This window comes from Bubalus bubalis, chromosome 5, assembly GCF_019923935.1.
Source record: "Bubalus bubalis isolate 160015118507 breed Murrah chromosome 5, NDDB_SH_1, whole genome shotgun sequence".
Taxonomy (NCBI): Eukaryota; Metazoa; Chordata; class Mammalia; order Artiodactyla; family Bovidae; genus Bubalus; species Bubalus bubalis.
Window position 1 is genome coordinate 44,110,137 of NC_059161.1, and position 13,824 is coordinate 44,123,960.

The 13,824-nt window shown below is 37.0% G+C and overlaps 1 protein-coding gene across 3 annotated transcripts in view; it reads left to right on the forward strand.

Annotated features, from left to right (window-relative positions):
• Positions 1 to 13,824, forward strand: part of NME7 (NME/NM23 family member 7) — a 248,043-nt gene that overhangs the window by 53,213 nt on the left and 181,006 nt on the right. For all 3 annotated transcript variants that reach the window (XM_025285986.2, XM_025285985.2, XM_025285988.2), the window contains 3 exons: positions 6,294 to 6,404; positions 10,342 to 10,392; positions 11,905 to 12,112. In XM_025285986.2, coding sequence (XP_025141771.1) covers positions 6,294 to 6,404; positions 10,342 to 10,392; positions 11,905 to 12,112 — 370 coding nt within the window. The remainder of the gene's footprint in view (positions 1 to 6,293; positions 6,405 to 10,341; positions 10,393 to 11,904; positions 12,113 to 13,824) is intronic.

Genomic DNA, 13,824 nt, shown 5'->3' on the forward strand with positions numbered 1-13,824 from the left:
CACTTGATGTGAAGAGCTGACTCATTTCAAAAACCCTGATGCTGGGAAAGATGGAAGGCAGAGGAGAAGGGGATGACAGAAGATTAGATGGTTGGATGGCATCACTGACTCAATGGACATAAGTTTGGGTAAACTCTGGGAGTTGGTTATGGACAGGAAGGCCTGGTGTGCTGGGGACCACGGGGTCACAAAAATTTGGACACAACTGAGCAACTCAACTAAACTGAACTGAAGACTAATATATGTACATTTACATATGTTGTACTTGTATTTTTGTACATATGTCTACATTTTACTGCTTTCCTGTTTTTTCATTTTTTTTCATGTCATTTTTTTGTTGGTGGTGTTTATTCCTCTTCAGTTTTTTTCCTCTGGAGTCTTTTATTGAAGACATAACAAATTACTACAAAGTCAGTTGCTTAACCAGTATGAATTTATTATCTTAGTTTTGTAGAGGAGAAGTCCAGCACAGATATCATCAGTCTAAGATCAAGGTGTTGGCAGGCAAGGCTGCATTTCTTTGTGGAGGCTTTAAGGGAGAATCCGGAGAAGGCAATGGCAACCCACTCCAGTACTCTTGCCTGGAAAATCCCATGGATGGAGGAGCCTGGTATGCTGCAGTCCATGGGGTCCCTAAGAGTCAGGCATGACTGAGCGACTTCCCTTTCACTTTTCACTTTCATGCATTGGAGAAGGAAATGGCAACCCACTCCAGTGTTCTTGCCTGGAGAATCCCAGGGAAGGGGGAGCCTGGTGGGTTGCCGTCTATAGGGTTGCACAAGTCAGACACAACGGAAGCGACTTAGCAGCAGCAGCAGAAGGGGAGAATCCATCTCCTTGCCTGCTCCAGCCCTTGAGGCCTCAAGGAAAGAGAAACCTCACTGCCTCAGCTTTGTGACCCATCCCAGCTGAAACCACTCCACAGCTGACCTAGAAGATCTTGAGAAACTGTATTTTGAAGCCAATACATTTTGGGGTGGTTTGTTATCAGCAAGCAGAAAACACAAGTTCCATTACTGGGTCAGGAAGATCCCTTGAGAAGGGAATGGCAACCCACTCCAGTGTTCTTGCCTGGGAAATCCCATGGACAGAGGAGCCTGGCAGGCTACAGTCCATGGGGTCGCAAAGAGTTGGACATGACTGAGCAACTAAACAACAGGTAACAATGGCACTATTAATATACTTTTGTGGCCCTTTTTTTGTGTGCTGTCTTCACTTTTAAAAAATATATATGATTCCTGATGCCTATCTTATTTTCCCTCCAAAATAAGTTTAACTATTATCTATTGAATAATTAAACAGTAAAGACATGATTGTACAGTAATTTGAGTATTCTTTGGCATTGCCTTTTTTGGGGATTGGAATGAAAACTGACCTTTTCAGTCCTGTGGCCACTGCTGAGGTTTCCAAATTTGCTGGCATATTGAGTGCAGCACTTTCACAGCATCATCTTGTAGGATTTGAAACAGCTCAATTGGAATCCCATCACCTCCACTAGCTTTGTTTGTAGTAATGCTTCCTAAGGCCCACTTGACTTCACATTCCAGGATGTATGTCTCTAGGTGAGTGATCACACCATTGTGGTTATCTGGGTTATGAAGATCTTTTTTGTACAGTTTTTCTGTATATTCTTGCCACCTCTTCTTAAGATCTTCTGCTTCTGTTAGGTCTATACATTTCTGTCCTTTATTGAGTTCAGAATCTTTGCATGAAGTGTTCCCTTGGTATCTCTAATTTTCTTGAAAAGGTTTCTGGTCTTTCCCATTCTGTTGTTTTCCTCTATTTCTTTGCACTGATCACTGAGGAAGCCTTTCTTATCTCTCCTTGCTATTCTTTGGAACTCTGCATTCAAATGGGTATATCTTTCCTTTTCTCCTTTGCATTTCATTTCTCTTCTTTTCTCAGCTATTTGTAAAGCCTCCTCAGGCAGCCATTTTGCCTTTTTGCATTTCTTTTTCTTGGGGATGGTCTTCATCACTGCCTCCTCTACAATGTCACGGACCTCCGGCCATGATTCTTCAGGCACTCTGTCTATCAGATCTAATCCCTTGAATCTGTTCATCACTTCTACTGTATAATTGTAAGGGATTTGATTTAGGTCATACCTGAATGGTCTAGTGGGTTTCCCTATTTTGTTCAATTTAAGTCTGAATTTGGCAATAAGGAGATCATGATTTGATCCACAGTCAGCTCCAGGTCTTGTTTTTGCTGACTGTGTAGAGCTTCTCCATCTTTGGCTGCAAAGAATATAATCAGTCTGATTTCGGTATTTACCATCTGGTGATGTCCATATGTAGAGTTGTCTCTTGTGTTGTTGGAAAAGGGGTTTGCTATGACCAATGCATTCTCTTGAACTGAACTGACTGAATCAATGCTTTGTCTCCTATAGGCATTTAAAGAGAAAATGAAACTGCATTTTAAACTAAACTGCAAAAATTTTCACATTGCTTCTTGTTCACTGCCGTTATGTTTTATATTTTCTTTAAGAGCTTTGGTTCCTGAAGACATTTCTAGAGCTTAGTATAAACAATCATGGGTTAGTTTGGCCTTATAATATTTAAACAATTGAGCTAAGAAGTGACAATTTTAATTGTATCTTCAATGAAGCCTTGTAAAATGCTATAAGAGACTCACTTGCTTCAAAATAAAAGGTAGTCCATTTATGACAAGCTCTATCAGACTAAAATGAACAGCTGTTGTTGTTTAAAAGTTTTAAAAGCCAGCCATAAGTTTTAGGGTTCCATGGACAGAGGAGCCAAGCAGGCTGCAGTCCATGGGGCTGCAGAGTCAGAGACAACTAAGCGACTAACACACACATAAGTTATATCCAACTGTAAGGATATTTTTATGATTATATTCTTAGGTAAGTTTGTCTCATTGGGGGAGAAAAAATCCACTATGAAAAAGCCAAACATTCTCTTTTTATAGATTCCTTGAATTAATACCAACATATCAGAACAACTGAAAATAAAAGGAAAGTTGCAGCAATTTTTTAATCTTATTTTGTGTGTCATATAAGCTGAATTACTCCAACTAATCTGATTTTACCTTATATGTACAACTATTAATCTTGAGGATTTGTGATTATGTTCTTTTTTATATATTAATAGTAACTTTATTTGTGGTGTGGAAGGAGCACAGACCACCCAGGAGTCATGTTGTTGTAGCCATGCGTTCTGGGAAACAAACTCACTCAGAACGACAATGCAGATAGTAGAGTGCAGTTTATTACACCGGGGGCCCAAGGCAGAGTCTCCTGTTAGCCAAGGATCCTGACCAGCATTTGTGAAAATCTTTTATACCCCATGTGTACATGTCTGAACCTACCACTCCAAATTCCTTGAGACTTACATAAACCAAGGAAAATACAATCCCAATAACCCCATCATTCACGTGCTATGTGCTCATGTGCTTAAACAGTCAAACAATTAGCCAATAATCAAGAAACCCGAGGTTACACTCTGATTGATACAGAAAAATTTATGGCCTGTCTGGAGGAAGGGGTGATTAGTATATGTTTTGTCTTAGGTGATGAGTAACCTAGATACGATCTTCAAGGTTCTCCTGTCTGGAGGGGGTCTTATCCTTCTGTTGTTGTTTTCATAGGCACTAAACACAGAGTTCAGAGTCCATTGGAAAGGTGGCCGAGCATGATCAGCATGAACAGGCCTAAGATGGAGTCCAGACCCTATGAATTCTTTCTTTAGTGTGAGCTGGTGTTTTGTCCTGAAAATGCCACACACCTGTTGTGTGACCTTTGGAGAGTAATCTCTCTGGGTTTCATTTCCTTGTTAGTAAAATCAGGAAACTAAGGTGGCTCTCCAACTCCAAAAATATATTCAGTCTGTGGCTTCGGAGGGGAAAAATGCATAGCTCTGATGTATCCTCTTAGGAAGAAAATGTGATTTGAGTCAGTTCTAGTGATGAACCCAGAGTCTGTTATACAGAGTGAAGTAAATCAGAAAGAGAAGGACAAATATTGTTTATTAACACAAATGTATGGAATCTAGAAAAATGGTGCTGATGAACCTATTTTCCAGGGCAGCAGTAGAGACCCAGACATTGAGACAGACTTGTGACACAACAGGGCAAGGTGGAGGGGTGGGGCGAATTGAGAGAGTGACATTGAAACATATGCACTGCCATATGTCAAATAGATAGCTAGTGCATCCGGTCCCATCACTTCATGGGAAATAGATGGGGAAACAGTGGAAACAGTGTCAGACTTTATTTTTTTGGGCTCCAAAATCACTGCATATGGTGGCTGCAGCCATGAAATTAAAAGACGCTTACTCCTTGGAAGGAAAGTTATGACCAACCTAGATGGCATATTCAAAAGCAGAGACATTACTTTGCCCACAAAGGTCTGTGTAGTCAAGGCTATGGTTTTTCCAGTGGTCATGTATGGGTGTGAGAGTTGGACTGTGAAGAAGGCTGAGCACCGAAGAATTGATGCTTTTGAACTGTGGTGTTGGAGAAGACTCTTGAGAGTCCCTTGGACTGCAAGGAGATCCAGCCAGTCCATTCTGAAGGAGATCAGCCCTGGGATTTCTTTGGAAGGAATGATGGTAAAGCTGAAACTCCAGTACTTTGGCCACCTCATGCGAAGAGTTGACTCATTGGAAAAGACTCTGATGCCGAGAGGGTTTGGGGGCAGGAGGAGAAGGGGACGACAGAGGATGAGATGGCTGGATGGCATCACTGACTCGATGGATGTGAGTCTGAGTGAACTCCAGGAGTTGGTGATGGACAAGGAGGCCTGTCGTGCTGTGATTCACGGGATCACAAAGAGTTAGACACGACTGAGTGACTGAACTGAACTGAGTGTGAATTTGCTCTATGACAGAGGGAGCTCAACCTGGTGTTCTGTGACAACCTAGAGGGGTGGGATGGGTAGGGGATGGAAGGGAGGTTCAAGAGGGAGGGGACATAGTATACTTATGACTGATTCATGTTGTTGAATGGCAGAAACCAACACAACATTGTAAAGCAACTATCCTCCAATTAAACACATAGTGAAAAGAAATGTTAGCAGGGTGTTTGCTAGTCATAGACGTTGTCAGGTAGGGGGACATTTATTTCTTTGTACATGATTCATGCTATGAATAAAGTGTTAACAGAAGAATTTAGAATAATTTCCAAATCAATGCTGAACTGACTGCATGGCATACACATGTTAAAGTTTAAGAGACCAGAAATCAAGGTGATAGTATGTTTAATGTAACTTTTTAGAAAATTGTTATCTTTTATAAAATGCTAAGAAATAGAAGTGTTTTTAAACACCTATGTTTTCTTACGTGGGCATATTTAAAATCACAGTCTTAACTTTTTTTCCCCTTCTAACCTTTTATTCAGAGAAGGCAATGGCACCCCATTCCAGTACTCTTGCCTGGAAAATCCCATGGATGGAGGAGCCTGGTGGGCTGCAGTCCATGGGGTCGCTGGGAGTCGGACACGACTGAGCGACTTCACTTTAACTTTTCACTCTCATGCATTGGAGAAAGAAATGGCAACCCACTCCAGTGTTCTTGCCTGGAGAGTCCCAGGGATGGAAAAGCCTGGGCTGCCGTCTCTGGGGTCGCACAGAGTTGGACACGACTGAAGTGACTTAGCAAACTTTTATTGCTCTTTTTATAGATTGGGTACTAATTTTTATTTCCTTGGGGAAAACAGTAAACTTCCATTGTATAAGTTTTTATTTATTTATATATTTTAATTGGAGGCTAATTATACAGAGTGAATTGAAGCCTTTTATACAGAGTGGTGGCTCAGAGGTTAAAGCGTCTGCCTGCAATGTGGGAGACCCAAGTTCGATCCCTGGGTCGGGAAGATCTCCTGGAGAAGGAAATGGCAACCCACTCAAGAGTACTGTCCACTACTCTTGCCTGGAGAATCCCATGGAGGGAGGAGCCTGGTAGGCTACAGTCCATGGGGTCGCAAAGAATCGGACACGACTGAGCGACTTCACTATACAGAGTGAAGTAAGTCAGAAAGGAAAACACCAATATGGAATGTTAACACAAATATATGGAAATTAGAAAGATGGTAACAGTGACCCTATATGCGAGACAGCAAAAAAGACACATATAAAGAACAGACTTTCAGATTCTGTGGGAGAAGGCAAGGGTGGGATGATTTGAGAGAATACCATTGTATAAGTTTTTAAGAGATTATTAGTACATTTCTCTTTATAATTTACTTTGAGCTAGGATTTTAATGGAAACGGCCTCTGATTAAGTATTATAAGTAAAAACTGCTGAACTATTTTTATTTTTAAATGTATTTCCTTACAGAACATTAGCCCTGATTAAACCAGATGCAGTATCAAAAGCTGGAGAAATAATTGAAATAATAAACAAAGCTGGATTTACTCTAACCAAACTCAAAATGATGACGCTATCAAGGTAAATTTTTTGATCATTTTCAGTTATATAATGTCTGGTTCCTTTTTTAAAAAAAATTATCTTTCATGTTGTTGTTTAAAAACTTCCACAGAATGACAAAGAATAGATTAGTAATCTTATTAGAATGAGAAAATATAAGACAACAGGTAATCAGATGCGTAAATCATGATTGAACTCTAAGCAAGTAGGAATTGTCAGGTTATACTAATAACTATTAATTATTTATTAGACATTAATTCTTTATTTTCTTTCATAACTCCATCAGTGTTTCACATCTGTAATTTTTTATATAACACATTCTATAGAAATTATAAAAGAAATGAATATTATTCATATTTGACAAGGAACTCTTACTGTTGAGATTTCAAAAGTGATGTGTTTGGAAATGTTTTAGTTTGGAAATGTTTTTGTTCCTCCCAACGTATTATATGTAATTGGTAAATATACCTATTTATTGTTCTGAAAAGCAAGCTGTTTTATTTGACCAGATATTTTCTAAGTAATTTAGTGAAAGTTAGAATTACTGTAAGGTAAGGGGATTAGTGTAGTTGTTAGGCAGGGCTGGACCCAGCAGTTTTGTTACTTACTCCAGTGATTTATGTTTGTTTGGTTAGGTGTCTTCTCACTGCTGATCCTGGATCTCTGTCCCATGGGACAGTTGCTTTTTTGTCTCTGTGAGAACAGGGACAATGGATAGCAGTAGAAATCCAATATTGAGAAGTCTGCTCCTTAGAAACCTTAATAAAACATGCTCAATTTTATCCCAAAAAAAGACAATTTGAAATTTTCCCCTTTGTAAGATCTCCCAGCTTACATATATTCCGGAAAGGCAGACATCTATTTCAGAGCACAGAATCGAGAGCCAGATTAGGTTGTGGCTCTGCACAACTTAGTTCTGTTTCAGTTTCTTCATCTGCTAAATGGAGGTTATAATATCACCAATACTGTAAAGTTGTTACAAGGGTTACGTGAGCTTAATAAAAGTAAAATGCTTTGAAAATTGTTGCACACAGTATGCGCATATAGGTGTTAGCTATCAGTGGTGGCGGTATAGTACTTACCACTGCTGCCATTACTTAGTGGAAACAGAGGTCATGATCCTTCTGAGCGTAGTTCGATTTGTCCCGTTTCTGTCTGCCCTTACAGCAGGCAGTGGGGCTGAATTCTGAGAGATGACTTTGAATAGTGTTAGTGACATTGAACTTTTTTATGTCTATATCAAACATTGGAGGTGTAATCTGGCATCAAATTTCCCACAATAAAGCTGCCCCAAAAAACTTAATAGCTGTTTAAATTGTTCATAGCACCTTATACATCTCTATTAATATTACTGTCAAGTCTTGGATTTTACCTAACTTAAAAGTTAACAAGTTAGTGTGTTACTCTCTCAGGGATGCTAGCAGAAGACATGAGACTTCTGATCCAGGGACACAGGGCTTGATTAGGTTCAATTAGCAGCATGAACATCATGTTTCTGTTGGTTTCCGTTGCCTTCATGTCCTGTGAGAATAATATGAGATGGGCCTGGGTAGATGTTGCACACACAGTTGATTGCATCACAGCTGAGGAGGGTTGAACTCAGGTTACCCACTGTTTCATTAGCAAGCTGTAAACAAGTCTGCTCTTTGTACTAAGGAGACATGACCTCATCCCTCAAAGTCACTCACTATAAACATAACTCCAAGAAATGGCTAGGATAAAGAGTAGTTGGGGCCTTGCATTCTTGGCATACACAATCAGATGTGTTAGGAAGGCAAGAGACCCACAGAGAAGTGTCTCCCAAAGCTTAAATCTTCTCAAAACTTACTTGCTCAAACGTCGGCTCCTCCCTCATGACGGTATCTGAAAAGCAGCAGCTGGGTTCCATTTAACTGTACTTCTAGTTCTCGGATCAGGGCCTGATTCAAAGTAGACACTAAGTAAATATTTCATAAAATAATTAATAGATCATTGTGAGAATGTTATGAAAACACAAGAAAACATAACAAAACAAGAACAGAAAAGACTTCTGTAGGTGGTCATGCACTTGTTTCTCTCCATCTAAGCCTTTTAAGGGAGGGAATTAAATACAAGTGATGAGAAAAAAATTCATGAATTCATTTTGGTTTCAGTGATAGATTTTGAATGGAAGTAACTGTGGAGTCAGTGACATGTTAGAAGAAAACAAAATACTTTCAGTAATTAATAGTTTTCATTAATGTTAAAGATTTTGTTTTCTTAGTAGTTCTGTAGAATTGGTCAGATTAGTAGTCTCACTGCTAACTCTTCTAAAATACTCCCCACTTGAATTTTTCAGAGTTTTTACCTCATTTTAGGATGCAATACAGATTATCCATATCAGTTTTGTGAATTCTTCTGCTTAACCACTAGAGTTTTTATTTTTATTTTTCTGAAGTTGGTAATAGAAAGATCATAAACAATCAGAAATTTGGGTTCACATCTCCTTCTCCTTCTTCCTTTACTAAGTAGCATTTTGATCTGGATAAGTTATGTAATCATGCCGAACTACATTATTTTTAAATGTAAAATGAAGATGATCATACCTATTTCAATATATTGTTGTGGGGAATAATAAAATTTAACATTGGCATATAATAGTCTCTAGAAGAATAAGTTTTCTTCCCTTTCTATGTCTTGGGGCAAATTTTGTTTTCTATACTTGCGTAGTATACTTTCATAATCTCTTCATGGCCAAAGAGAACATTTTAGTACATTTGGTTTGAATAAAAGTATATCCTGATATATTAATTATTATATAAATTCATTATATGAATTTATTTTTTAATGAACCCATAAGATCTTAAAGCATCACGTCAAGCCCCTGGTGGCTTGAAAAAAATCGGCCTGCAATACAGGAGACCTGGGTTTGATCCCTTGGTTGGGAAGATCCTGTGGAGAAGGCAATGACTACCTACTCCAGTATTCTTGACTGGAGAATTCCATGGATAGAGAAGCCTGGTGGGCTACAGTCCATGGGTTTGCAGAGTCGGATGTGCTTGATCAACTAACATATAAAATCTTCATGCATTGCATACTAAACTATCAAGCCTGAAAGTTTAATCCTTTGTTAGAGGATACTTTGCTATTTTAAAAAATTGATGTTGACATGTTTGTCACATAATATGAACTGTTTCAAGCCTTTGAGAAAACTGTATGAGTTTGAGACACTTGATTTGATTAGCTGAAAAGTCTAAATAACTTTTTCAATATGTGTAAAATTCCATTATCCTATTTATTTTCTCCATGGTTGTGGAACTATAAATTTAAAAAGTAAATCCTGATTGCCACTGATAAATTTAGATTTCTGAATATCTCTATATTATCCCTTTTTTGGAGGATGTAAGTTCAAGCGTTAGTTTTTAATACAGTAATAACCAGTAAGAGTACATTGATGTGCATAATTTGTCAAGCAGTCTTTAAAAACACAAGTCCATAGTCTTTTCTTTTGGAGCAATCTATATAAGAAAGAAAATTTTAACTATTAAATTAAAATTCTAGCCTAAGCTCTCAAGTTAAAGCCTATAGAAGAAAGTAAAAACTTTTGAATTTGTAAATATCTTTGCAATAATTAATATTTTTCTTTTCATTGATAAAGATTACATATTTTTTGATGTTCAACTTGCGTGAACTTTAAAAAACAGTAATTCTTATTGGTCATATGTTAAACGTTTTTAGAATGATTAAGATGCTAGTGAAAAGGAAGATAGTAGACTTGAACATGAACAGTAAATATTGCCTCTTTTATTCATTTTATTTTTACATCTTAACATAGATATGCATACTAGCAAAAATTTGAAAAGAGGGGGCATTTGAGCAGAATATTTGGTGAAAAGTCCTTAATTCTCATATGGATCAAATAGAGAATTTCATTATTTTATTAATATAAGTTAATTTCCTTACATAATTGTTAACTTTTGTCATTTTGGTTATTTTATAGGAAAGAAGCAACAGATTTTCATATAGACCATCAGTCAAGGCCCTTTTTAAAGTAGGTACTGAATTCAAGGCTCATGTTGTATAATGGAGGATATTGTGGAAAACTAAAGAGTTTTAATTTCACAATTCAAAAATCTGTTACCTGAGAATAATTTGTCAAAAAGTCCGTAGCAGGGACTTCCCGGTGGTGCAGTGGCTAAGACTCCGCACTCCTAATGCAGGGGGCCCAAGTTCAGTCCCTGGCCAGGGAACTAGATCCCATATGCCGCAGCTAGAGTTCACATGCCTCAGCTAAAGATCCTGCATGTCACTGCTAAGACCCAGTGGGGCAAATGAATAAAATAAAAATATCTTAAAAAAAGTCCTTGGCAACATCTTACAACTGCAGAGAGCTTTTTTTCTAAGAATTGGTGTGTTTTTTCCCCCTCTCCTTTTACTAGGTGAAAATTCTTTGTTAAATAAATATACTAAACGTTAATCAGAAGCAAATGGCATGAACTGTTTAAATTATGAGGAGCATAGCTTTCTTTTTAGATTTCAGTAGAATAAAAATAGAGTAATAATTACATTTATGTTGAGTATCTATTTGTGTTTTAAACTATTAATGGTATTCTCAATGTATGTAAAACATAGTTCATAGAACCCTTGTGTTAAATAAATTGTTTGATACACATTTTGCTGTTTGAAATATAGCGACAAATATGTTAGAAAGTGAATCTATGTTCTAAATATTTGGGTTGTATTTAAAGTTAAGTGAATATGGTGTACCTCATTACTGTTGACAAAGGAGAAGTGCTTACTTTTCTAATAATGAAGGATTAGCCAAGCTACGGTAAACATTCTAGTTGGTGTCCTGTACATAATAGTGTTTTATTCAAGTTTTACATAAGAAAATCATTATGTTATAGGTTATTTTAAACAAAGCATTATCAAAATATTCCCATACCTTGTGTAGAATAGGCATCCATAATTCTCTTGGAAATTATTCTTCATTATAGTGTTTGTATATATTTGTATTATTACAGCTTCTAGTTTAATGTCTTGTATGTCACTTGACCAACTCAGTGCTTAGTGACTGAAAATTCATTGTCATTCTTTGAATTCTAATAAATCTACACAGAAATTATTGGATTCTTACTACAAATATATTCCAAGACATCACTCATCACTTTGTCTATTGAGATTTTATTTGACTACCATGTTAAATTATGTGAAAATAAGAAGATTCTTCTGTACCTTTCAGAACAATGCAAAAAGCAATAGATCAACAATATGCATTTTAAATCAATGAAATAGTCTTAGTTCACTGAAACATTGATGCTTCTGCTAACAGTAATTGGTTTGACAATAGTGATTTGTAGTGACTCAGGCTACTGCAGGACACTCAGTTTATAAAAACTTTACCTTGTCCATGTAAAATTCACTATGTCCAATAGTTCTGAGACAATAATATTCATATTTATAGCTATGTGATTAAATACTCAAATGGTAATATTTCTTTGTTAAGAGAGATGCCTTGGTTAATACAAAAATGAAGCAAATCAATCTTTCACCTGTTTCACAGTGAGCTGATCCAGTTTATTACAAGTGGACCTATAATTGCCATGGAGATTTTACGAGATGATGCTATATGTGAATGGAAGAGACTTCTCGGACCTGCGAACTCTGGACTGGCACGTACAGATGCTCCTGAAAGCATTAGAGCCCTCTTTGGAACAGATGGCATAAAGAATGCAGCTCATGGCCCTGATTCTTTCGCTTGTGCTGCCAGAGTAAGCTGTTTTTAAACTATTTTAATTTGTTTTGGTTTTGCTAAATGTTTGATATCAGAGTAAAGCATTTTGTCACAGCTGACTTAAGGTAGATTTATGCAGCTGATCTAATAGTAGAAGAAACCTTTGACCTTTTGCTTGTGATAAAGCTCTGGGAGTTGGTGATGGATAAGGGAAGCTTGGTGTGCTGCAGTCCATGGGGTCGCAAAGAGTGGGACAAGACTGAGTGACCAAACTGAAACAGTGTTTCAGTGATATGTCTCCTTTGAGAACTGGCAATCTGGTCATGGTCTGAATATGTTTCTCCAGTTAAAATACTTGTTGTCTTGTTTTGTTCCAAAGACTTAAATCACTGAGGCTTATCAGTAAATGAATTATTCCTGTAAGAATACCACTTTATGGAAAGTGAATATTCAAAAAGACATATTCTTTCTTTGACTCAGACTTGACACCGTATTTTCAAGCTTAACATCCTTCCTTTTTCTACATATAGCTAGTGTTTATGAAAGTTTTTCTATTAATAATTCTCATTTTAAATTTATATAAATAAGGTATTCCTCCACTGGGTTTATACTGATGTTGAATTAATGAGATGCAAGTTAATTCTTAGTATTGAGAAGTTTCTCAGCTAATTTAAGATGGTTTTTAGTCTGGTCATATATAAAGTGGAATAATACTAGCAAGTTTTATGATATGAAAGTGAAAGTGTTAGTTGCTCAGTCATGTCTGACTCTTTGCAAACCCATGGTCAGTAGCCCGCCAGGCTCCTCTGTCCATGGGATTCTCCAGGCAAGAATACTGGAATGGGTTGCCATTTCCTTCTCCAGGGGATCTTCCCGACCCAGGGACTGAACCCTCATCTCCCGCATTGTAGGTGGATTCTTTTAGTGCTGAGCCACTGAGGAAGCCCTTAAGTTTTGATGGCTGTGGAATATTCTCCTGCATGGATAAAGCATTTTTACTTCAGCATTTCCTTACCTTTGGATGTTTTGTTAGGTTCTAATTCTTTTCATGTTTGTACTAAGGGTGCACTGATCATGTGACTTCATATTTCATCAATATCTTGGTTTATTTTCTGAGAACAGATTTCATATTTGACATTAGAATATGTAGATTTCAGTAATTTTTTTTAAATGTCTTAAATTGAGTCCTTTACAAAAATGATATTTAAAATGACTGTGTGAAATTTTCAGAGACACCTGTAACTGGCAACCATTTATTAATTTATTTTATCCTGATGATTAAGGATATGGGTGTAGATTAGTCAAATGTTTTAGGAGATTTCACATGGGGTCTTATCAGGGTGAAATTTATGAAATGATATAAGTATATACTTAACAATTTGTATAAAATACAGTACAAAAAACTGTATACTTAAAGCTGATCAAATTGAGTCTGAGTTTTATTTTTGGGGAAAGTTACATATCTTTATCCATCCCTGCTAGGTCATTTAGAGACATATAAAAGACTTAGAGTAATAGCAAAGAACCTCAGAAAGAGAAAAGCTTTATGCAGAATGTTTAAAGCAGCTGAAATCACAAATGAATATGAATTTTTTTGTTTGACATTATCAGTATATTTGTTGTTTGAAGTCTCTAAATTACTTGCCATATAACCATGATCTAGTAACAGGGTTCTTGCAAATATTAGCTGAATTAATAGGTGAGACAGATATGGCAGTCAGCCCAAGGAGAAAGAGAAAGCAAAGGCAT